The sequence below is a fragment of the Chelon labrosus genome (assembly GCF_963514085.1).
Source record: "Chelon labrosus genome assembly, chromosome: 15".
In the NCBI taxonomy this organism is placed as follows: Eukaryota; Metazoa; Chordata; class Actinopteri; order Mugiliformes; family Mugilidae; genus Chelon; species Chelon labrosus.
The window spans coordinates 1,293,238-1,319,510 of NC_140348.1; the positions used below are offsets into that span (position 1 = coordinate 1,293,238).

Here is a 26,273-nt window from a genome sequence, read left to right on the forward strand (position 1 = left end):
CCAGAGAACACAGCTGCTACATAGCAGAAAAGCTGTAGCATTACAAAGGGAGTGGTACATAGTGCATAGCAGGAAGTCTAGGAATGGTGACAGGGATTGTAAAGTGATGGTACCTTGCTAAACTATGTTTTATTATTTGATTGTGTATTGTGGGGTAGGTGCATGTCATTGCAGTGAGTAGATGTAGAGAAAGAAAGGGAGAAGGCATTCACCTGAGCAGCAGTTTGGGAAATCTAATCAGCAAATCACTGTGTTTAAAATTTTAAAGGCCGATTTTTTTATATATAAATTGAGACGGAGGAAAAAAGTGCCTCTGTTTGAAGGTCACTGCAAGGCCGTTGTTAGTGTGAAACCCGATCCATCTGACATGTGCATTGAATTTGCTGATGCAGATGCCTCACAAAAACTCAGTTACAAAATTCTTTTGTATATCTGTTTAGACCAAACCAAAACATATCCCGGAGAAGACGTTGTCATACAGTATGATAGTTGAATTGTTCAGTGTTGTTTTCTATATGGTTTGGTGAAGAGTTTGATATTTTGCGACAAGTCTTCACTTGTTGTAATCTTGCATTTTTGTCTCCAGGACGTACCTGACGTTTTTATTTACTTGTTTGTGATTTTACGATCACTGTGAGTTCTCTGAGTTTTTGTGTACAGTTTGTATTCTGCTATGATAAGCGCATAAATGAGTTGCTAAGCAGGAGAAAGACTTTTCAGCATCAGGAAGCTGCTTGCTTTTTGAATACTACAAGGTGACAAGTTTTCAAGTAATAATTAAGAAAATATAATAACCTTGCCTCTGCAAAAGTTTCCAAATCTACAGCCTTCATGTAAAATTTAGGCAGACTGCTGCATGTGGAGGCTGAATGGAATTATTGTAGTATAAAAGAACTGGAAATGAGAAATGTACCTTAAAATTGTTATTTTATTGTAAATTATTAACTTCTGTAATTAATAGATAATTAGTATATTTGGAAAAGAATGAATGAATGTATTAGCGGGGTTGAGGAATCAATCAAAAGCTCTTTGGTGCTGTTGTTGTGAAATATCTTGAAATTTGTGAAACATGTGGTACAAATGTGCATATATATTATGTATATGGCTACAGACAAAGACATGTGTGTTTTTCATTTTTCTTTCATACATGTTGCTATGAATCAAGGTATGATAAATTTCATGACTGTTATACCTCTTATACACCAGCCTGATGAGTATGCTCTTAATGTGACTTTCTGATGTCATTTACACTCATCCTTTGTCTGGAGTGGTATAATAGGTAGAATTGTGTGCTTAAAAGTTTGTCAAAATAGCAGAATTACAAATTGGAGTAAAAATATCAATAAGCAATTACTGAAGTACCAGCATACAAGAAATTGGATATGATCGGTGGACTATTAAAGTAGATTTTACCAGAACTGCAAGTAATTACTTTTATTAAGTATTTTCAAAAATTTGGCTTATGAAATATTTGAAAACGTTTCTTTTTAGTTTTTAGTTTTTTAATCAGTAGTCTAAAAGATCTAAAACCTGACAAAATCCCCACATCCTTACTTTGGAGAAGTTGGGGAGTGAATGGCATTTTGGATAGTAACAATAATAACTGATTATCAAAAAATAGAGAATTTATTTAAAATATTTTATTTCCGTGTCCGTTTTTCATTTCTTCACTAAAATATCTCTGCCCAGCTATTAATAGCAAAACAGAGGAACTGACCAAAATGTTTATTTGCTTATCTGGTTTGCCCCCCCTCCCCTTTTTTCCCCAGAGTGTTTGGGGGACCAACAGACACCAATCATGGATGAAAAATGCCTCGCTGTTACATATTTTCTCTTTTTAAAGTATTAATATTGTCCTAAACATACACTAGAATTAAACTCATCAAAAATTGTGTGTAATGTAATATGTCAAACTACAAAAAAAAAAAAATGTCTTTGTTATTTAATTAATGCACCTAATTTATTTAAATGTATATATAAAAAAACAAAACAAAAGTTGAGAAAAAAATATTTTCATTTTAACTCACTGGATTTTCCAGAGCAGCAGCATCTCACTGTTTTAATCATTAGTCGCAGTCCATCTGCTAATGAAGATTGAGAAGTGGGTGAAAGTTAGTAAGCGGCGTCAAGTTTTTTTTCAAACTCTTTAACTTCATTGTGCCTCACACTTTTGAAATCAAATCCCAGCCCCTTAAGACACACTTACTGGAACTGAACTGAGGACTATTCCCACTGTAGAGTCAGGATTGGTACTGGTGCAGGGTGTGTCCAGAGTGCTGGTGGCGAGTTGTACAGCAGGACAATTTTCCTGGTGCCAGCACGGAGCAACAGCACTTCTCCAAGACCTGGAAAAAAAAGAAGATCTGAACCCTTCGTTCTCGGTAGACGCAGTCTCTGAAAAAATGCTGGGAAACTAAACTAATTTTAGGATCCAAAAGCAACTGTTTATTTGTATGTCAACGGAAACTAGCATTATGGTGGGCAGTACTTCCATGCATTTTTCAAGTATTGAGTATTTCCAATTGAAATTATTTAACACTTCAATGCGAAGGACATAATCAGGCAAATATTGAGCTTATTATTACTTGTATGTAATAGCTATACACACTCCCATACAGTATTGAAAATAGTCTCAATTCAAAAATTAAAAGTAATATAATGGGCACAGTGATTTACAAAGATGCCTCAAGTCTTAGCCTGTTTGCAATTCTCTGTCCCGGGTTTAGCTGCTCGTTCTGGCAGAGTCACAGTAGAAATGCATGGGCTGTTTAGTCACAGAAAACTGAGGCTCTTTTGTGAGCACAGCCAAAGAAACCAATCCTCCCCACTGTGTCTTGGGAATCTCCCCGGAAGAAAAAAAAAAGGTCACATTTACCCCATCTCCACCCCTCACAGTCCCCCCCGCCTATTCTCTCTCTTCACCCTAAGTCCAATTAGAAGAAGGTCAGGGAGGTTTTTGTAAGTGTTTTTTGTGTGTGTATGTGTGCAGGGAGGGGCATATATGCGTATGCACGCGCAGGGTTGTCATAGCTGCAGACCACCAACACATTCTCCCTCATCACATGGTCCCGTCTCTAAGCTCATGTCTTAGAAGATGAACGAAAGGGCACATCCTGTCTTGTATTTGGTATCTGTTTTTTTGGCCTTGTCCTTTCTGTGCCATACAGTGTGTCTGGGGATTAACATGCTTACAAGTCTTCCTAAAGAAATGACCCTCTCCTAGCACACTGATCCAGCAACTTTAAGCTCTGCAGTGCAACAAATCTACAGAATTCCCCTCTAGGCATCCCGGGCCTGTGGAAAAGCTGTACAGCTTAGTCACTTTTAGTCACAGCTTTCCTCACAGAATAATTAATCCCATTAAGTAATCAAAGGAGTGAGGGGACCAAAAAGCCCTAGAAAGCAAGGGTTCCACTTGGGTATTCTGTGCTTAAATGTGTTTAAATACAATGTTTCATTGTAACTGCATTATCCTTGCCGGCAGTTGCAGTCCTAAGATAATGTGGATACCAGACACCATAGTTAAAAGAACTAAAGGCATCAATTCTATAAATTGCCATGAGAATTCAGACAACTAAGCCCGTATGCGTGAGTTCATTTGCAAGGAACATGCCGGAAAGACAGTCACCAAAAACTCAACATCAGCCAAGCTTGTAAGCTTTTGAACAGGAGGCCCCCTGTTCATGACATAATTTGTGATAATTAGTATGCGAACTCTTCAGTTCTGACTAAAAATGTGTTTCAATGCATCTGAGCGGCAATGTTGACCTTTGACTGCCAAATTCAAATCAGATTTTCCTTAAACCCAAGAGGACATTCTTCTAATGTGATGAGATCTCCTCCTTCAAGAGAATGGACAGTTACTCAGAGAAGCAACTGGATTCTGTCAGCTAACCTGCCAGCTCACAGTCTGAATGGCTGTCACCATGTACTTTTACACCATGCCTCATTACATGTCACTCACCTGTTGTTACTGCTTCCTAGAACAGTCCTTTGGAGAGACTCTTCCTTAACTTTTATCTTTTAAGGGAAACAGTTAGAAAGGCAGTTTTAGCTTTCAGTCAAATTCCTTTTAGCAGCTAAAGAATTATGCATTCTACATCTGTTGCACTAGTATTTAAGTGTATTATGTTTTCAGCTAACACCAACTACTTTCAATCACAGTCACAGACTTCTGACAAACCCTTTGAGATTATATATCTAAAAGCCAATTTAAGACCTTTTTTTTTTTTTTACAGTGAACTAGAACTATATATTCTAAATATAGTCAAGTAGGCAACTAACAATAGCACCATTAACATTTGGTTATACACTATAACTCACAGTAAGCTAACCTGTCAACATTTATGCTCAATGCTTGAGACTTTGAGTGTACACATATCTGAAATATGGGCAGGTGACGCCAACTGGCCCTGAGCTCTCTGCTATAATTTCAGCAGAGCAAGAAGCTCTGCAGAGCTGGGTGTTATTAATAATTATTTCACTTATAATCATTTCAGAGATACTGTTTCACCTGTATTTCCAAAACAGAGCTTAAAAAAAAGGTAACTGGTCTTAGCTGAGTTTACCATGACCACCATGACTGAGCATCTTCACAGATGTTCAGCTTCCTGATATGTTTTCATATCTGGAAGCTGTGAGCACTTTAACAACAGCAGGAACAGAAATGGCAAATGAATGCATGAATATTATGACACCTATTTGTCTAGATGGGTAGATCTGAGGAGTTTGAGGGAAATCATAACCCCTGAACTCTTTATAATAGACTCAGAGGGAAAACTGGTATTTCTAAAATGAGGGCACTGCTCCTGTGGGCAGAAGCCCTTCAGTTGCATTAATTTGCTATTTTTTTCATGCGGCCTGAAACGTTTGGATGAGCTCTCTAGGGTCTGTCGTCAGCCTCACCATGGCAGTGCTTACCACTTTAATCTGTAGTGCTTTTCTACTGTCAGAGAGCTGTGTGTGTCTGCATGTGATGTGCAACTGCCAGTGTGTTGGTAGTGCAGGGGGCATAGTTCAAAATCATCTTCAAACAGTCGCTTACAAGCCATTGTGCAGGACATGCAGCGTCAAATGAGAATGGATCAGAGCTTCAAAAACGAGAAAACAGCAAAGCAAGAGTTTTTAAGGGGAAAATGTGTGCAATCATGTCATTTTACCTGTCACTCAACAATACACTCAGCAGGACATTGTGTTGTTGAATGTGTGTGTATATGTGTGAGTGACTGAGAGAGAGAGAGAGAGAGAGAGAGAGAGAGAGAGAGAGAGAGAGAGAGAGAGAGAGAGAGAGAGAGAGAGAGAGAGAATTTACATTAGATAGAACTGTTCTTTGAGCTTCAAATACCTAAGAATTTAAATGATTTAAATGTGTTATGAACAATATCATTACTAGAAGGAAATTCTGAAGGGAGATGATGGCATGACAGAGGCTCTTGTTCCCAAACTTAAAATATAATGTGGGCTGCAAGATAAAAAAAATAAAAATAAGAGTTAGCTTCTGTCACATCATAATAAGCCGTGTTTTTTAATCTCTAAACTTCTTAAATTCAATAAACAGAGAATATTTCCCCACCCACGTTTAACAGTAAGCAAATAGTTCTTTTTCCCTAACGCTACTCCTTTTTTCAACAAACGTACTCTTGAGGATTGTGGGCAAAGACCTCAGTTTGAACTTCATCTGTTCACAATACTAGTTTCCAAAACCACCCTGGCTCACCCAGATGCTGTATTGCAGACATCAGGCATAGAATTCCGTAGTGAGATCATCTACCAGGTTTCTTTCTGCTGACTCCCCCATGTAGATCCTGTTAATGGATCAAAATACGGAAATGTCTATTTACTGGCTTAACAGGTAGAACACTTTAGGGAATTTTGTTTTACACTACCTTGCTCAAATGTTCGAAAATATGCAAATCCGGTAATGCATAATAAGAGAGAACATGTAAGGTTAATACAAACAATGCAGGTTGGACATGTAAGAAAAGTAAGGTATATACTCTGATGGACAGCTCTGTGATGGGAAAAACGTGATTAGAACAAAATAACAATATGGAAGGAAGTCTAGGGATCTGTATCGCAAAATGCCCTCTGAGAGACACCATAGTCAGCATTATCAACAGAATAGTCAGCAACAGAGGTACTGTTTTTAAAATGCAAATTGTTAAGAAATTACTGTATGTTATAAACGCAAACACATCAGACTTAATTAGCCTGTATAGCTAGTGGAATGAATCAAAACAGAACAGATGTAAAACAAAACGTTCAAACAGCATAATGGAAAAGTCAGTTTGAAGAAAACAAAATTACTGTGATTTGTGATCTTTGTATTTAAAACCAGCAAACAGATATATCAATACTGATACCATTACCGTAAATTCTCAAATAGTGGTTGAGGCTTTTGCTCATCTCAAATGCAGGAAATATATAAACAAATAAATGAACAATTAAATAAATCAGGCCTTTTGAAATGTTTTCTGGAGTACACCTAATACATGTTGCCAAATTTCAGTAAGGGATATCTCCATAAATACATGCAATTTGCATGCATCCTGCAATTTCCCCATTCCCCGGGACTAATAAAGGTTTTTCTTATTCTTATTCTTACATGTTAATATACAATATGTATATAATATATTATATAGACAACATCATTCTGTTCCATGGTCAGCATAATTGCATTACATAACGTCTGCTGATTTGCCAGCTTCCTTCATGGTACCAATAAATGTGAGATGACATTTTCTTTGTGACAAAGTCTGTTATCCTGCTGGCAGTAGCCATTAGACAAGTCGACTGTGCCCATAAAGGGATGCAGATAGTCAGCAACGACACTCAGACACTCAGCATTCAAATGCTTGGTATTAAGGGGCCCTAAATCTACTAAGAACAAATTCCTTCACGCCATTACACCAGCAACACTTGCCTGAACCGTGGACATCAGCACACCATCAGCAGCCTCAGCAGAAATGGAGATTCATCAGACCAGGCTAGGTTTTTACAGATTTCACCGGTTCTGTCCACTGGAGCATCAGATTTGTCCTTGAGGCTGACAGGAACAGAACTAGACCAATTTGAGTACGTTAAGCTTGGGTTGTGTTGTACATTCTGAGCTGCTGTTCTGCTCACCACAACTGTAAAGGATAGTAGTGTCAGCTCCAGTCAGCTATTATCCACTGACCTCTTTCAACGACAAGGAGTTTCCATGTGCAGAACTGCACAAGAATGAATGCACAAAAGATCTTTGCTTCACTCCACTTTCTCACTATGCATTTGCAACACAGTCAATTATCAAACAAAATGTCTCCCAAAACTATGAAGTATTTTGAAGTATTCCGGCTTGTGAGTATTCACCTACCACATGTGCATGGTGTAGGCAATGGACAATATTGGACAATTCAACTGAGAGCATGATTTGTGGCTTCCAAACTGTGTGTTGTTCTATGTGTTGGAAACTCTGGGTATATAAATGCCTATTCAATTGGACATTTAGTCACTCTGTGACATTGTGATATATAAGAAGATGGCCATAGAGCAGTAGTGGAATCTACTTTCTGTTTTAGCATTGGGTTTTGGGCATTTTATAGCTGTTGTTATGGACAACAAACAGCTGTACATTTTCCTACGTGTGTCTAAGAAAAAATACTAAGAAAGAAAAACATTTTCACAAAAGCCCCCCTCTCTGAAACCTCAAACATGTACTTTTCAGTGCAGCACAATATTAGATTTGGATTTAGTATACAAATATAACTTAAACACGTTTTAGCCAAATTCATTCTTAAGGTTGTATCAGGAGCCCTCCTTACCATAATAGTAGTTTGCTCATGCGCACAGGATTCCTCTCTTGATCCAACATCCGGTTCCTCAGTGTCATATGACCAGAGCTCTGCTGTCACTTATGTTATTCAGCTGCACTTAGCAAAGCATACCGACCAACGTTAGCTTTCTCAGGTTTTCTTTACTTGATCAGACGATGGCAACACTAGTGGCAAACCGGGCGATGGACGTCAACGGCTTGGCAGCAGCGAGGACACACACCCAAGCTGTGACCAGGAATTACATCTCTCAACCTAGGCTAAGTATGTTGCTAACGTTATCAAGCTGTAGCTAGCTCGCGGCTAACAAGGTTGCTGTGTTGCATTCAAAAACATTGATACGGTAGGAAATGTGACAGTATTTTCACAAGACACAGATTATTGTAGTTCTGAGAAAATACATTACCAGAGTGTAACCCCGTCTGTAAACCCCAAGTTCTGACCCATTACAGTTGTTCAAGGTATACGTATATCATAGTATTCCGGTCCTAGATCAACGAACATTGAAACTGATGGACGGATTTAAATTCGCCAGGTTGCTAAATTCAATTTTTCTTTTTCAGTTTCAGACATTTCAAATGTATTTCCCAAGTCAAGCGATATGTGTAGTTACTGTGGAAAAAAAACGATTCTGTGTTCCCATGGACAGGGGACGCAGCGTACGGGGGCAGTTTTACTAGCAAGCTAACACGCTATGGAGCCACACATCGGGGTCACGACAAACAAACAAGCCGTTTTACATTGATAATTAATGCGAATTAGTTTAACACTTACTCATACAGCAAAAATGATCCCTTGTTTTACATGATGCATTTGTCATAATCCACAATACCCATGTCATTGGTGTCAAACCGCAAACCAGCTAAGCTAGCATGCCAGTTGTAGCTAACAGTGTGGCTACCCCGTCGCAGAATGGTTGTTATTGGATTTAGCTAGACGTGGCTTTTAGTGTGTTTGTTGTGCGCAGTATACAGTTATTACAGTCTTGTAGGGACGAATGCATCCTTTGTACTGTTGTGTTGGTTGCGTTTAAGTTCAGTGTTACTCCAATTTGACAACTAAATGATACCGGAGCAGTGCAGTAGCTAGCACTGCAGTCAGCTGACTGATGGAAACCGCACGAATGAATGAGGCACCGTGAAAGTATCGTGTTTTTTTTGTATTTTTTTTTGTTTTGTTTCTTAATCTTCTGAATTGTTATGGAACATTTCCATTTAGAGCGTATGTTTTGCCGTAAATGCTCTGTGGTGCTGTATTAAACGGCATTCTTGTGAGTTTAGCCGTGTTGAAGAGGACTGACGACAGATGGATGATCTGTCATGTGACTGCATCACATGAGTGTGGGATCTTTTAGTGGTGTCTGGACTAGAGGCCTTGTAGTTTCCACTGGTCTGTTAGAAACAATAATGAAGTGTTCATGACGACTGTAACTACATACCTACTTACTGGAACAATTTTTTAAATGTCTTTGTATAGAAACATGAATTACAAAAGCCATGGCATAGTGTGGCTTGAACTACTTGCATATAAGTAAATAAATGTAGTTTGGTCGTTGTGCTTTAGTGTTAAGTGCTGGACTATTACAAATTAAACCTGAGTATTTTAATAGCTGTTAATATTTGTGATCAGTTATTTTTCAGCTATATACTTATTTAAGTAAGGGACGCATATGATTTATTTATTTATTTATTTAAATGTTTTGTTACATTCACAGCTGCTAATTATTCAAGTAAAAGTTAATAAAATGTAACAAAACAGCATAAGGGCCCATTACACATTCACAAAGCCCCGTATGTCTTGTTTTGTCAGACAAGTAGTCCAAAACTAAAAGATATTTAGTCCATTGGAAGCTGAAATGTGTAGTTTTGTATACTGTGCATCTGTATATTGATTACCAATGACAAATTGTTTCTGATTAATTAACATCCCATCAACGCTTTAAGTTAAAGAACAATTTACTTCTCAGGAACTTAGGTTTGTTTTAGGAACTGTTTATGGTTACTGTTGGTCTTAATGCAGTCTAAAATAGGCTGTGACTTTATATGCAAGCTGAAAATCTGTGCTATTTTCTTTATCATATATAGTGTATGATTTTTCTTTTTCTTTTTGAATAGTTTACCTAAATAAGTTTAAAATTTAATTATTATAAATAATATTATAATATTATAATAATATATATTATAATTGCTTAATTTGTCTCAATGAACTAGCCATAAAACTATTTAATGAATGTGTGGGGTTTCAACAGTGAATTTGAGCACCAGAACTGGACTTTGATAAACCCTCATACTTGATTAATTCAGTGGATCACATGGGGTTTGGTGATTTCAAACATTTAGTTGTCCCATTGTCTTCCTACACAAATGGAACAGAGCTTATTTATCTATCCTAATCTTCATTTGTAACCAATGTGATTAGTTGGTTTTGTGTGGTCACCTCATTGTTTGTTTGTTAGTTCTGCTGATTAAATTATTAGGATCAACACAGGGAGATGGTGTTGTTTGATACTTTTCTGTATGAGGCTGTAGTTTAGCCTTTACCATGACTTTGAAGAAGGCCTGAGTCTTTTAAGCAGTTGAAGAAGGCCTGAGCTACAAAGTCAGCAAGGTGATGGTTTTTCCTTTGTGTAAGTGTCAAAGAGGCAAGCGTGGACTAAAAGCCTTTCAGCGAACTGGAAGGAAATGACTTAATGGATCTCGGGCCATCTGAGAGCAAAGCAGAGAGGATGCAACATGTGATAAAACCCCTGTCCTAAAAACATCTAACAATCATGCTTCTGAAATTCTCTAATTTTGTGGCAGCAGAGTAGCATGCTCTTTTTTTTCTCTTATCTAACACATTACCAAACAGAGTCATTCTGATGACAAGGCAGCAAATTTGAGCTAAATGGTATGTTTAAGGACTGTTAAGAAACTTTTAATGTGCTCCTCACATATTTCAGATTTAAAATTTACATTATACACCGATCAGCCACATCATAAACAGGTGAAGTGAATAACATTGACCATCTTGTGACAAGTCAGTGTTCTGCTTTTGGACCAGGCATTCATGTGGATGTTACTTAGACATGTAGCACCCACTTAGACCAGACCAGGTACCCCCACCCCATAGCAATGACACTCCTTGATGGCAGCAGCCATCCCCAGGAGGGTGCAGCCTGAAGCCCAAATTATGCTTCCGCGCTGACACAGCGCGTCCGTGCGTACGGACCTATTACGGACCTATTGCGTCCTTGCGGACCCCCGTGCGTCCTACGCAAGGGCCAGACGTGCACCTCCCAAAAATCCTCGACGCGCGTCGAGGCGACGCAACAGCAACGCAGCAGCAACGCAGCAGCAGCGCAGCAGCAGCGCAGCAGCATTGGCTGTGATTGGTCCGCTAACTACATCCGCTGGAGACCGCTTTTCTGGTTTCCACTCATAAACATCATTGTCTCCTTTGTCGTGCCCTAATTTGCAATAGAAGTATTTCTTCCTCTGCTTGAATAATTTGGAGCTCCAACGCCAGTCTCTCTGTCTCGGTGTCCATCGTACACTGTGACTACGACAAAAGCTGGAAGGTAAATAACGAGGCGAGATACGTCACAAGAGTCTCGGTCGGTCGGTCACAAAAAACCATAGCGCCCTCTACCGGTGTGGCATGCATTTCGACACGTAAACCCCACGCAGAACCATCACGGTCTCACGACTGCGTCCAAGCAACTGCGTGGCCATTGCGTGACCATTGCGTGATCACTACGCGGAAGCATAATTCAGCCTTGACACAGGCACGCACACAAAAACAGTTTAGGAACAACTCAGAAAACATGGAGAACAGCACAAGGTGTTGACCTGGCCTGATCGACACCTCACGCCATAGGACTCAAAGACCCCCACTAACAACATTCTGTTGCCAGACACCAGTACACCCTCAGAAGGCCCATGTCCATTCTCTGAGGAGGGAGACCTACATAATATTAGGAATGTGGTCATAATGTTATGCCTGATCGTTCAATATGCTATGTGTCTGGTGGCTAGAGAATTTTATTCTCTTAATTATATCAAATGAACTGTACTGACCCTTTGAGATGGACTGGCAACCACTAACGAAAAGTACACATCTAGTGAATATGTTAGCTCTCTTTCTTTCTCAAAGGTTATTTATTGCAAAACTGCTTTCAGACCAAAGTTAAGCCCTTGTTCCTCTTTTAGTTCATGGATCCTCTTTTGCAGCATACTCAAAGTTTCTCTTTTTCAGTCAAGCTTCATCCTTTGGAAAATTTTAGAGACACTTAAGAAACATTTTATTTTACAGATGGAATTAGATCTTTTATTCAATTTTTCAAGATGTCAAGGATATTTTGAGGAATTTAACTTGAGTCAGGGAACATGGATTTAACTGCAAAGTTCTTTCTCTCATCTGTGACTGCTTCAAAGAAGAGCTACACAATGACACAAAGTCTTGTACTTAAAACATGACTCATCTTACTGCTGTTCTTTACTGTTGTCGGTAGGTGGATGGAGACTTCAGACTCAGTTTCTCAATAAATTCATGTTCTTAAAGCAAAAGGGACGCTAACGTTGTTATTAACATTTCATTTGAGAGTTATCTATAAAAGGTTGTCAGATTTTGAACATTTCTCTTCTTTTTAGAATTTAATCACTTAATTTATTAGTTTTGAATGTTGGTGCAGTTTTCTGTTTCCGGTAAGCGAAGATCAGTCTGTGCTCCAGCAGGATTGCAAATAATACCATATTCTATTCCACACTGTTTCATATTATGTTTGACTGCACCTCTGCAACTCTCAGAATTTCTATTAATGGTTGTATGCCAAGAAGGGCATCTTTTAAAGGGCATCACTAGTGGACTTTCCAGGCTCTGGTTGCCTAGGTAACCCTGTTGTATCTTTCCCACCCCAAATGTTACAACATGAAAAAAAAACAGAACATATAAATATTGCTGGAGTATGGATGGAGCTGGCTCTTCTTGCTGTTTCAACAGAAAATGCAGTCAACGAAGCAGCTGCTCCATTTTGGTTCGCCTGATGCTCCCAAGTTCCATGTTCAGCATGCACCCAAACATCGCCTCAGTCATCACCTCAGTCACTTCACACTGTCAGCTGTCACTGTCAGGTTTTTCATCTATCTTCACAATCCCACCCACCTCGCATGCCATTCTATGCACAAATGATCTAAATGATCTAACTAATGGGAAGAGATGATTTCTGGAGCAATAAGCAGAATACAGCACCAGCACAATGTTGTTTGAGATGTGCAAAATTATTTCTAAATTTAACATTGTATGCGAAAACCTGATGTAACTTCAACTTGAATATGACTTGATAAACAACTAAAATAACTAAATAAATAACAAGCGGATACTGCACGTCCAAAATTGTATGTCCACTCTATGTCTTGATTCCATTTTCGTTCATTGCACAAACTTTGCAGACATATAATGTTGCAGATGGATGCAGCCTTTTCAGGGCTTTTGTGTGTGCCTCAGTATATTCAATTTCAGCTTTGATCCAGAAATCTGGCAGTGAGATATTATGTCAAACATACTTGTCAGCCCATTATCTTTTGCATACTCAAGCAGTCGATCTTCTTCCAGCACCTGTGTGGACATTGTCCGGACATATTCACAAATGTATCTGTTCCTTTGCATTTCTCGGGCCATGGGCGGTTTGTAGTGAGCCTCAATTAGGTAGTAAAGACAGAATGTTTGAATTATTTTGTGTTTGTCTCAGAATAAAATGCCACAGTTTCAGTTGACAGGTGTCCTCAGAAGTAGCCACGTCCCCTTTAGGTTAAAGCAAACTGTACCATCAATGTGCAGTGTAGGAAATCACACACTTTGTGTGTGAATTTGTTTAGTATGGCCTGTCGCCATGCATGAAACACACCATAAGATCACAATGTTGAGATGGTTTTTCACTACCACATTGAGTTGACAGAGCTCTAAGAGAAGCAGCTATTGAAAAGCCACTCTGAGACAGCACAGGGAAATAAACAAATACATAAAATTTCTCATCAGACCAAGTCTTTTCTTTTAAGAGGCCTTTGTCTCTCTCATGTCAAATGCGACAAAAGCTATTAGCCCACGAAATGGCTTGTCTTTGTTTTAGTGGTGCATTCTGTCATTTAGTGCTATGAAAAGACATGGAGCAAGGCACTATACTTCTTTGTGAAGATTTAATTATTGGTAATGATGTAGTCACGATAAACAAATGTCTCATCTGTCACTATGAAAGTAATTTCTATAAAATCCGTGTTATTTTTGTAACACTTCTATAATCCACATTCTAATTAGGCTTAAGCAGCTTGCTTGTCAGTAGAGATAAAAAGACTTCTGTGGGCGTTTGCCATTCTTTTCATGAAAGAACATTAAAATGTAGGCTAAGGATTTGACACCATTTCTGTCGGTGGCATTAGCAGAAACCAATCCACGTGAACGGTACCCTGCTTCACTGACCACACATCATTCAGTTCTTGACATTCTTGATCTTAAGGATTGGAGAGTCATTTTTGAGAAGTAATCATGTATTGTACAATGCAAGAAGTTCCCCATTCCATTGCTCAACTTCCTCCAGACTTTGGGACTTAACAATGGCATCATTCTTGATTAGCCAAGTCATTTCATCCTTTTAACATTTTTAAGGAATTTGACGTTGTAAGACCTCCTTTGAACAAACTGCATTTTCAATTAAAGACCGAACACTCTGGAATTCACTACCTGCCAGTTTAAAATGGAAGATAGTAAAATATTCTCCACAACAACTAAATCCTGGTTAATGTCTGGCCAAAGTGCCAATCATAACATCAGCAAGTTATTACGTATGTATAAGTACATGTTAAATATGATTCATACTTATTTTATATTGTTTGTTTTGTTTTTTCAGCAACGGCTGCTGCCATTGCTTTCACACAGAACTGAGTATAAATGGTAATATGTCTTTTGATGAGTGTTTGCTGGCACCCATCAAGGGACTAGTGTTATCTTTGGATACATACAATAGCTCAGGCATTGCTTCTGCATTTGCCAGTGTTTCTCTGTAGTTGTCCCTTTATAAACAAATTTGCATAACAATATTGATTCCATAACATCAAATCTGTGCAGTGATCTCACTATTGGAAGGGTCCGTTATGTGGTACAGTATTTTGTACTAACTTAATAAAGTGGCACCAGAACACCTGTAATGCAATACAGTTGCAGAAAGCATAGTTCTGTTTGGACTGGATTACTGTGGTGCTGGAAATTCATATACTCAGGCCTGTCAAACATGATTGAATGTACAGTAGTATGCTAGCGCAGTGTCTACACAAAAATTGTTGTGTGAACGTCAGGGCTGCACTGTAGGCCACTTGCTCAATTATACAAAATAACTGTAGTTATGGGCATTTGGTCTGTCCCCCTGAAGTACCTAATCAACAACATCTGAGGACACCTAACTACTGCAACTTCTGCTCAAGGCCTCTTTGTGATTCAAGGGACAGTCTTGGTTTATGCTGTACTTCCATGTTGTGTGTGTATATATATATATATATATATATATATATATATATATATATATATATATAATTTGAATCAGGTTAATTTAAACCATTCATTTTCACTTTGAATCTGCAAGAGTCTGTCAAACTGCGATAAAGACAATCGTTTTGTATCTGGACACAATGAGGAAACCTAATAAAGAGCTTTGTGAAATGGCCTTGCGTGCCAAAAACCGCCATAGCAAATAGCAGTAAACTGTCAGACCTAATGCTGCTAGTTATTGCAACCAAAACACTCTGCCACATTCGTAATGCAACTGTTGTGTTAACCAACCGCCTCACTGTGCAGACACTGTTTTTTCTCAATAAACCTACCCACTAGCAAAAAGACAAGAGGCCCCCACTCTGTTCTCAAATTTCTTTCAGGTCCACGTTTGATTACACTTCCTCCCAATCAATGCAGTGAGGTAGGGAGTCCTCTTTATGTGGAGTACCAGTGTACCTGCAGGGTTAAAAAGCCTGTCTCATTTTGTACGTTTTTAAAAACTGGAGCAAAATGGTCGACATGTCAAATCACAGATTGGCCGGTGATATGTTGGAAAGAGACATGTCTAGGCTGCCTGCAATTTATGACAACTCATGATTTTAAAATGCTTGTATTAACTCAAAAAGTTGTCCCTTTGTTAATAGTACATCCAACTTGGCCTTCATCGGTTCATTTTAGTTACAGGTATGCCGGTTAACGAGAAAAATGTTATTTTTTTATTACTATTATTATTATTTATTTATTTATTTTTTGCAGTTGTATCCAAAAAACATAGAATTTATTTATTTATTTGTCATTCCACAAATAATACATAGAACATTTGAAGAAATTGTCTGGTTACAAAGTATTGAACACATAATGATTGGTATTACTGTAACACTTATTTATTTATTTATTTATTTTTTATCATTTTGAGCAAATCCCATTTTTTAAGACCTTGGTGTAATTTTGTCTTCTGGAGGTTATGGCAAAATTGTTTAACCTAGAATAGTTGTGACTATAACAGCAGACCAGATGTTTGGGTACCTTGTTTTGTGTTTTTACAGATAAACCTTTAATTGAGAAGAAATATGGCAGTTTTGGTATTGCATATTTGTACAGAGAGTTTCAGCAAAGGTTCTGACCCTAGTTGAGCAGTGGTTGGACATATATCCATCCATCTGCTATGACTTGATGTCAAATATGTTGCCAAGATAGGATGTTTCCTAACCTGGCATAGCTACACTGAATTTTTATCAGAATATGAGTCTGGTGACATGCCATTTGGATTTCATTATTGGGTGTATTTGAACCGATACAGAAAAAAATCGCATGCCATTGGAAAGTCTTCAAACATATCGGAGCCATTTTGCTGTAAACAAATTCAACTGTACTGTGCTCAGATTATGTAGATAACTACATATGGTGGTTTGACGAAATGAGTCAAACCACTCCTTCACTGATAGATCTCCTTTCGTTTTTCAATGTCGCAACATTATCCTGCATCCAGTAATAAATGCTGTTCTGCACCATGTGATCTGGTGGACATTTAGCCCACTTCCCTTCAGTAGCACACCCAATGGACAAAGCAGTGGTTGTCGTACCAGTGCAGAGGACATCACAGTATTAATAAAGGAGATAATCTTAGACCATAGCAAGTCTGTCATGGGGAATGAATACGACATATGTAAGAAAGTGCCTCGCGAAGCATCACATCTCAAACATAAGTCCCAACCGTGCCACTTTGCATGGGGTCCAATAAGTCCTATTAATAATTTTATAATAATCACACATCCCTCTCCCAGCATCTCTTAAGGCCTTCAAAACTGGGTGTCAAATATTTTGATAATGCACTGTGTGATAAGTTTAACGGTAACATTACTTATGTAATTAATTTTGGGAACTATTAACATCTGCACAACATTAATTTTACCCAAAAGTGACAGCCCCAGCTTTGTCCAATTTAAAGTATTGGTTTTCTTCACTATAAGTCTTTTGACACTCTCTTAATACATTTGTTTAAACAAATTGCTTTTGTAGTGTTTATACTAAAAACAAACCGCCACAGTCATCACTGACATCTTTAAATTTAGTTGAAATTAAAGATGAAAACAATCAGAACCATTACAGTCCATAAAGCACACCATCAGAATGCTTTTTTTCCATTTAAGCAACGATCCAGACCTTAAAAATGTATTAAAATAAATGAAAATGCTTAAAAATTTTTTTTTTTTTTTTTTTTAAATAAGTAAAAGGAATGCAGCATGAGAAATCATTTAACAAAATAGTTGGCAGTTAAAGTGAAATGAGCAGGGACTGTTTTGATCCCGCCCCTCTAAGAATCAGACTTTAGCAGTGCAGTTAGACAGCAACAAAGGCTGTCTGAAGTTTATGAGTTATATTTTCATGTTGGTTTGTCATACTTCGGGCTTGTGTGTGTGTAGATGTGTGTAGATGTGTGCAAGTGCTTGATGGTGGGGTGAGAGCTGGTTGTAGGTTTTAGGCAATTAGCATTCCCATGTCCAGTGGGGCTGTGGGAATCCCTTGAAGTAGAGGCTAAGACGTGAATGTGAGGCTGCAGATCACAGCAGCCACTGCTTTGTGGCGCTCATTTATTGTCAGAATGATGATGCGCCCCCATCGCCATCCCAGCTCCAACTCCCTCCTCCCTTTTTCCTCCCCTTGAGTTCCCCCCTCTTTCAGCTGGGAAATTGAATTGTGTTGGAATGCTCTGTGCCTCTTTTCTGTGGCACTTGAATGGACTCTTTAGTATTTCACACCAAGGTGTCCTTCAGGGTGCGAGGTCAGGCTACCAAAACAGCTTCTAGTGGCAGATTAGGACCAATTAACATCTTTGTACACAAAGGGCTCTGGCAGCTGAACAGGCAGCAGGGTGACCCACACTGCTGTTGCATGCAAGCCAGGGGACCACTGCACTTGAGCTGAAGTAGCAAAAGAGGGGTGGAGAAAGTTTTCCAAACCTAATGGGAAATGTTGCTACTTCACACCTCATGAACGTATAGCCCATTGAGCGGTCGTTACCTTGTGAAATGAGAGAGCAAACCACTTTTTTTATTGTTATAGTTATACATAAGAGGGTACCTTGAACTGTCCTATCTTTCTTTTCCTTTCATAGAAAGATGGGCTACTATATACGGCCAGGGTTGGGCCTTTAATCCCACTCACTCAAAGATTGTACACACTTCAGACTTTGTGCCACCAAGTTGTCCATATATTTGTTTTAAGGGATGAGTTTTAGAAACACTTCAACTTGTAGGAAGTACAAATTGACGATGTACTTTGTTGCTCATTTCGTCAGGTAGTTGGCAAAATATAAGTATTGTAACAGAATTAAATGTTGCCTGTTTCATACCTGCCATCTCTGTTTACCAAAAGTGAAGGTATCAAGAGTGAAATTACATCACATTACATCACCAATTACATCACTTCAATTGGAATGCTGAAACCCTCAATAGTAGTAATAGTTTTCAAATCAGAATAACAGTTTTAATTATTCATAGACATTTTGACTGCTAATTGTTTGATACTGTCTAAATATCATTCCATGCTAGCAGGGTTGTCCTTGAAAGCTAGGCTGACATCAGGCTAATTTTATTAAACGCGTACAATGCGTTAATTCATAACAAGTTGACTTTGATTTTAACTGCCTTCCTATCAACAGAATCACTGTGTTTGACAGCGTACCAGCATCCCTGTGGAGCTTGAATGAATGTAAATGCCGAGCCTTTGTCCAGTGGCTATTCCAATTCATTTTTTCCAAACCAAATTTTGCTGTCGTCAGTGTTGACAAAACGAAAGGCTTACTTAAGAGTCATTTTATTGTTGACTGTATGCAGCATTTGGGTACCATTAGCAGCTGGTGTGTGTTTTTTAGTTTTTTGACTTTGAAAGCTTGTTCTTTTTATTTTTTCTTACACCCATAATTTAGACAGCACTTGTAATGTAGGTATTGAATGAATGTGATGCTTTTTTTCAGATTGTACAGCACTACTCCAGGTTTTGGAGTTAACGTTTTACATCCACACATGGGTGTAATATTCAGGTGCTACTTCATGGAGTTGCCACTTTACACTAATGTTCAACATATTGCAGGACATGTCTAGGAGTTCCATACACATTTTGTGGCTGTTACAGCCACAGGATATATTTTATTACAAGTAAGGTCAGCTTTGATACTAACTGTAAATGAGGCAGGTTAAGGGAAAATTGTTCTGTCACTATATATTTCTGTGTTGATGTGATCGTCACACAGTTTGATGTTCACAGTGAATTATCAAAGCTCTTTCTTAAAATTACATTTTATAAAGAAATATATAGTGATAGAACAAGATTTGGGTATAAAGATTCCAATTATTTGAAAATGTTTATTCACTTTCATTGTGTTTTCAGAGTAGTTTGGAAAGCATTTTCTGACTAACAGAGGGAGAGCTGTACTGATGTTTTGTGCTTGTGTGGGATAGGTATATTATGGACACTTTTAGGTTTGTATGTATGAATGTATGTATGAATTTATTACATCAGTAAATGTACATCCTCATTATTGTACTGACTTCTGTGTTTTAACTTTTGCTGTCTGGCTATATGCAAGCTTGATCAGCGTCTGTGACACTGCACAATAATCTCTTACTATTATATTTGAGTACAATAAACAGAGAATAAGCAGCGAGGGTGAGTTAAACACAATATAAACACTTTGGATAAATCTGGCACCCAACCATAAAATATAGATTTACAGTTCAAGAAAAATACATCTGCTCTAAAGAGTTAAAATTAAAGCTGTATTGAAAAGTTGGAATGCTTAGATTTATTACCTCTTGCTATGTTCAGTAGAGCCATGATGCTGTATACTAGCATGATGGACATTAGCAAGTCATTTCAGGAATCACATGTGAACAGCAAGTTCTAATTTAAGCCCTTACTAAAGATGTTTATTATATTTTGTAACAGGACTAGTAAAATCATAGACTGTATGAAGGACGATGTAACAGCTCCTCAAAAGTGAAGCCTCCTCCATGTTAGCCAGTGGGACTTGGGCCGAACTAAAACACTAAAATACATATCAAATATTTCCCAAGGGTGGTTCCTGTCATTTTAGGTAGTTAATATGTTGTTGACGAAGAGTATACGTCAGAAATATATTAACTACCTAAACCTCCAAAAGCTAGTTTCGTTTCAGTTATTCAACGTTATAGAAACAGGATGTGACATCATGATGGCTACTAGTTGCCATGCCAACCACTCTGTGAAGGAGTCCTGTAGGACCATGACAGTGGGAACGAATAAATAAATAAGTACAGTGTGTAATCCAACATTTCTTTGTAACTGGTGGAGGTAGAGCAGAGAGACGAAAATGTGAGTGAGTCTGGCGGAAGTGTGGGCGGGTCACTGATAACGCATCTCCAGGTGGCTCCAGTCTCGGATCGTACTCCGCAAACTCGCAAGATAGTGCTGCCCATATCCCCAGGAAACTAGCGTGAATTTGGCCAATGCAAGGAAGTGGGGACGTACTGCCCATATCTATATACAGTCTGAGTAAAACACACATGCTGATTCCTAACGCTGACACATACACTGAAGTATATTGCTAGGGTCTATTACTGCTTGTGGTTTTACAGGAGGCAGAGTAACTGCAAAGGCTGATTCAATTTTAAAAGCAAATTTGGATTTTTACATATTTAAACGAATCATTTCAGTAGTTGGCAGTTACAATGTGGTAACTAAACCATGAACTTGCTTTATTTGTCTCACTGGCAAATGAGGAAAACAAAGGTTATCCATGAACTACATGTCATCCTCATCTTGTGCTGCAAAACAAGGTTTTGTAGAACAGAAAAATGTGTGTGACAACTTGAGTCATTCACCAAAATGTAGGCCCTGAGGCCACAACTGAGATAAAGGCTGTTTAGAGTAAAACTCATTTTACTTTGGAGAGGAAAATGTATTTTTTGTATCCGTGGTGCCCTTGGTTTTTATCATCACACTTGAGCCATCTTTTATCGTGCTCTCTTCACAGTCTCTGCTGCACCCTCCCACCACCTCCAATTTTACCCTCAACACCCACACGCGCACGCACACACATGCACGCACACACGTACACACGCTCCCCCTGTCTGGATAATAGAGTTTGAAATGCAGGTGTGTGTGGGAAATGGCTGCAATATTGTAGCACATTGACAGGTTATTTTGTTGGCCCCTGCCTAATTAGTGGCATAGTGGATGCACCCCGCTAAGCTTTAGTGCTTTATGTTCGTACCAGTCTGCTCTAATTTCCCTGCGCCTTTGATATCACCCCCGAGATTGACGGTTCACACATAAAGAGGAACACCAGACCATGATAGAAAACCCACTGGAAACAATGCTGCCACCTTCAGTCCCCCACCCCCCTCCACTTTCAATTCCATGTCTTTGCATTTTACCCACCAGGTCTGCAGATGTGCTGGGGCAGCTGTGGCGGGGTGGTCCTCACAAACATAAATTCCCTTCCATGTCTGCACAGCAAACATTTCTGGTTCATTCAGAGAAGGGAACACATTAGGTTGAGATCGCTCTCCTCCACTGATGGTCTCTACCGAACAACTTCTGATGGTTTCCAGTTATTTCTCCAAGAATCCACTGCAGTTGTCTTTTGTTTTGCTGCTGGTATTGAATCTGGAAGGTGTTGGGTGCTGTGTGCATGCATGCTGTAGGTGTTATGAGTTACTGTTACATGTTTACTACTCAATGCCTGCTACTGCAAGGTTAACAACCTTGCAAGGTGTTATGTACTGCAATGCCATGCATGCTGTTTGTCAATTTGTATGAAATGGAAAAAGGGTATACTTTGTCCTCAAAGGAGGCACATGACTGAATGTAAAAACGGGGTAAAAGGTTGTGGAAAAATCTTGTTGTATATCTATGTTGCTTATGCAAAGTATGTGGTTGTATAGTATTTGACCTTGTGCTTTTGGAAACATCTCTCGTCTTCTTTTATATATGTTCTGTTTGTGATTCCATGGGTTAATGGGTTTTGTTAGCATTTTGCTCCCAAGTTAAAGCCATGTTGCTAGAATCAGCTGAGGTGTTGCCTCATTTGAATAAAAGATGAGCAAATAATCACACAAAAATAAATGCGTCAGTGCTCCTTTGTAGGCACTGTTTATAACTTATCTTTGCTAATTCTGTGTTCTTGGTACTTATAGACTTGCATGTCTGTTCATAAGTAAAAAAACAACAATATATATTTTTATATGCTGGAGTCAGTATATGAAAAAGAGCTCCAACGTAGTAACAAGTAATAGTATTACTTTTTAAACATTTTGAAGTTCCATTTAACATATTCCTTAAGAGGAACGTAGTTACAAATGTAGAGGTACTTTTCATTAAATTTGGATGAAATTGTATTTTTGTTTGTTCGTTATGTCTGAAGTTGGATATGTCCTTCAGCTCAGACAATAGAAAAAATGTCTCATGGACTGCCTTCTCTTACCAGCTCAGTACTGTCAAAATTAGAAGGTTCCGCATTTCCTAACCAGAAATGTTATCCCTGTATGTCATGCAGATCAGCAGGCATTTTTGAGGACGTGTAAGCGGAAATTCTTTCCATCTTTGACCAAAGATGAGCTCAAGCTCAACATGCTCCTCTCCTCCACCACCCTCTGTTTAACTCTTCATGCTTTTTTGGCATTATTTAATGTCATTACCTTTGTGTATACTCTTTACCCCATTCTCTGCTTTTTCACACACACTCTGTGTTCTTTCTCAGTTATTATCTTTTCTCTAACTGCTCTCCTCTCACCCCATCTTGTCAAGGCATACAGCTGCCCACCGTTTGTCTGGTTCTGTGCGCGATTCTTCTTGTTGAAGGGAACATTTTATCCCCACTGTCGCCAAGTGCTTGCTTAAAGAGGCATTGTTGACTTTTTAATATTGTAAGGCCTTGACAATACTGCAAGTACCTTGTGATTACTTATTACTTGTTATTACTTAATTGAATTGAATCATTTTCCTTGAGTTTTAGTATATTCTTTCAGTGCATTTTGGTGAGGTTGTTATGGTTTTATGTTGGCGAAGGCCACAGGCAATTCTCACTAACCTTCATCAATGATGACCCTTTATTTAGTGCTCTGTTATTGCAAGGCTCAGAACTAACCCGGTGTAATTGAACACAAGTGAATTTCCTGCATTTTTTTTCTTGACATTTGCCTGCCTTTGACATTTGGGCCTGGAAGTGCATGAAAGCTGTTTAAATCTCCCTGTGAAAGGTCAGCTTGTGATTATAATGTGGTGGTTGTAGGGAAGTCTAGTTATTCCAATGTTGATTGGTGGCTTTCAGCTGAGGAAATGGGCATGAATGAATGAACTGTGTCTCTCCTCTGTTTCAGCCTACTCGACTGTGTCAGGTGTAAATGGACCTCTGGTGATCCTTGATAATGTGAAGGTGAGGCTGCTAAGATGTCCTTATTATTCTGGATATCTATGAATGAATTCTCTAATGGCTATTACTTTACTGCTCATGTATTGTGTGAATTCTAATTTAATATTTAGAATGTATTGATGAGATCAGGATTAGAGACGGTGCCACTCAGCAAACCAGTGTAAATCACCACTCTGTTTGCAGGAGTTGTCTTTCATTGATTTAACAGTGTTTAATGTCTTTGAACTAGTTTCCCAGATATGCTGAGATTGTTCACCTGACCCTGCCGGATGGCACCAAGAGGAGTGGGCAAGTCCTGGAGGTGATTGGAAGCAAAGCAGTTGTCCAGGTGAGAAAGAGAATATTACAGCTGACTAACGGCACCCTAACTCACATGTATATACTGAGCGTCTCTTAATAGTTGATAAAGGTTAAAAGATTTTGAATTGCTTCACATAACAGGTTTGCAGCATTAAACAGACCAACTTATGTATTTAAAATAATTTATTCAAGAAATAATAAAGGAAATTACAATCCATACATCTAATCTAGCTCAAGAACAATGTGTGAGTAGGTTTGAGTGCATGTGCCTGTGTGTCAGGTGCACACCCAAGAGAATGTTTATTGCTTTTCTTCTGCCTCTGTGTCTCCATTTGTTCACTAGGAACACATTACTTCAAAACAAATGAATTTGTGGGGCGGGGAATTTAAACTTCTCATGCATGTGTGTGACTGTGTTTTAATGTCCATCAAAACCATCTGTGATTTCAATGGTTCCTGGTTAGAAGGACAGGTCAGTTTACATGCAAGACCGGTCTTGTGTATAACATAACTTACTCATCAACAAAGCGCCGTGACCAAAGCACTTATCAATAACTATGACAAGTCGCAACAGTAATACATAATGAACACACCAGATAAATACATGTACAGTGAGCAGATCTATGGTAAGCCATGTGTATGCAATTACTATCTATGCTGTATTTGCTGACCCTAACCCTAACCCTACTATTCAGAATTATTGGTTTATGACAAATTCTGTATATGCAAAAACTAGCAACATTCCATGCTATCACTTTAACCATCATGGTGACGATGGTAACACTATGCTAAGAGGATGCTTAGATTAGGCTTAACCAAGTGTGCTAGGAAAACAGCTTTTTTTTAATTTATTTTTTTTAATCTTTTTAGGTGTTTGAGGGAACATCAGGCATTGATGCCAAGAAGACGGCCTGTGAGTTCACTGGTGATATCCTGCGTACCCCTGTGTCAGAGGACATGCTGGGTAAGAGCAAAGTCACCGTTGGCACTCTAAAGAATTCCTTAAAGAAAAAATTCCTAAACAAGTCCTCCGTTCAGTTTTTCTTTACAGCTAGACAGTTTCCATAGCATCATTGCATCTTTTTAACACAAAGATGAACATTTTAAAGCATGTTGAGTTCAAGTGTGTTCCTGGTTTTTCTCCCCTGTGCAAATATTTCTGATGTTTTCAGTCTACGCAGTAACTGGTAAAAACAAAACAACCCTGAATCATTGCTTTTATTTGACTGTTCTTGAATGTCTCAATCAATGTGATTATCTCAGTACAGCACAAGGTTACATACATTTGAATAGATGCATAAAGTAAACCTGCATTTGTTTCTGAAGTATCATTAATCACGTCCATGAATTTATAATTACTTGTACTTGTTACTTCCAGACTCGACAAGAGCTATCAAAATGCTCTTACTATATCTGTTAAGAGTCTGGGAGAAAACAGAAAAGATCAGATGTATTTGGAAGTGTCATCTAATGAAGTTCATTTTGTTTGTGGTTTTTAGTAATTAAAATTGATTTGTGTGGAGGTTGCATTCAAACAGCTGCTTATAAAATAGTATACTTGATTTGTGCCTGGCTAAAAGGAGAATATCTTCCTATTTCAGGGCGTGTGTTCAACGGCTCAGGTAAACCCATTGACCGTGGACCCAGTGTTCTGGCTGAGGACTACTTGGACATTATGGGTATGACCTTTGTAACCTCTTGTCTTTTTCTTGTTCTGTACACTCATTTTCTAGCCAAATCAATTTTCTTTACCAAAATGCTTCTTATTTACATTTGGGTATACCCTGACATTAAAATCACTGGCAGGGGAAGTAAATAACATCTATCCCCTCTAGGATTATTTTGTTGCAGTAACAACTGCCAATGGGAGGGCTGTATTTGGAAAAAATCAAAGTTGTCAGAATGGGGTCTCCAGGTCTTGTTGGGTTTCCCAGGGGTGGGATGTTCCCAGTGGTAGTTGCAGTCCATGGGAGGTGGACCAATGAGCTCACAACAGGACCATGGGTGCCCTAGGCTCATTGATGACATGGGAAGGAAGAAAAGGCTGGTGGTCTGATTCAGCAGAAAATCTACTAGTGATAGAGATATTCTGGCCAGTGTTCTGTCCTGTGATCCATCTGCAGTGCAGTTTAAAAGTATTTGCACCACTCAGAATTTTCTGCATTTCAGCATAAAAATTACTCAACTTCAGTGGAAGTCCTCAAAATAGACAAAGAGAGCTCAGTCAAACA

The 26,273-nt window shown here is 38.6% G+C and overlaps 1 protein-coding gene across 1 annotated transcript in view; it reads left to right on the forward strand.

Annotated features, from left to right (window-relative positions):
* Positions 1–7,633: 7,633 nt before the first annotated feature.
* atp6v1ba (ATPase, H+ transporting, lysosomal, V1 subunit B, member a) overlaps positions 7,634–26,273 on the forward strand; it is a 33,342-nt gene continuing 14,702 nt past the window's right edge. The window contains exons 1-5 of the mRNA XM_084561678.1: positions 7,634–8,075; positions 23,690–23,745; positions 23,972–24,070; positions 24,913–25,006; positions 25,644–25,721. Of these exons, the coding sequence (XP_084417804.1) occupies positions 7,970–8,075; positions 23,690–23,745; positions 23,972–24,070; positions 24,913–25,006; positions 25,644–25,721 (433 nt within the window). The 5' untranslated portion in view covers positions 7,634–7,969. The remainder of the gene's footprint in view (positions 8,076–23,689; positions 23,746–23,971; positions 24,071–24,912; positions 25,007–25,643; positions 25,722–26,273) is intronic.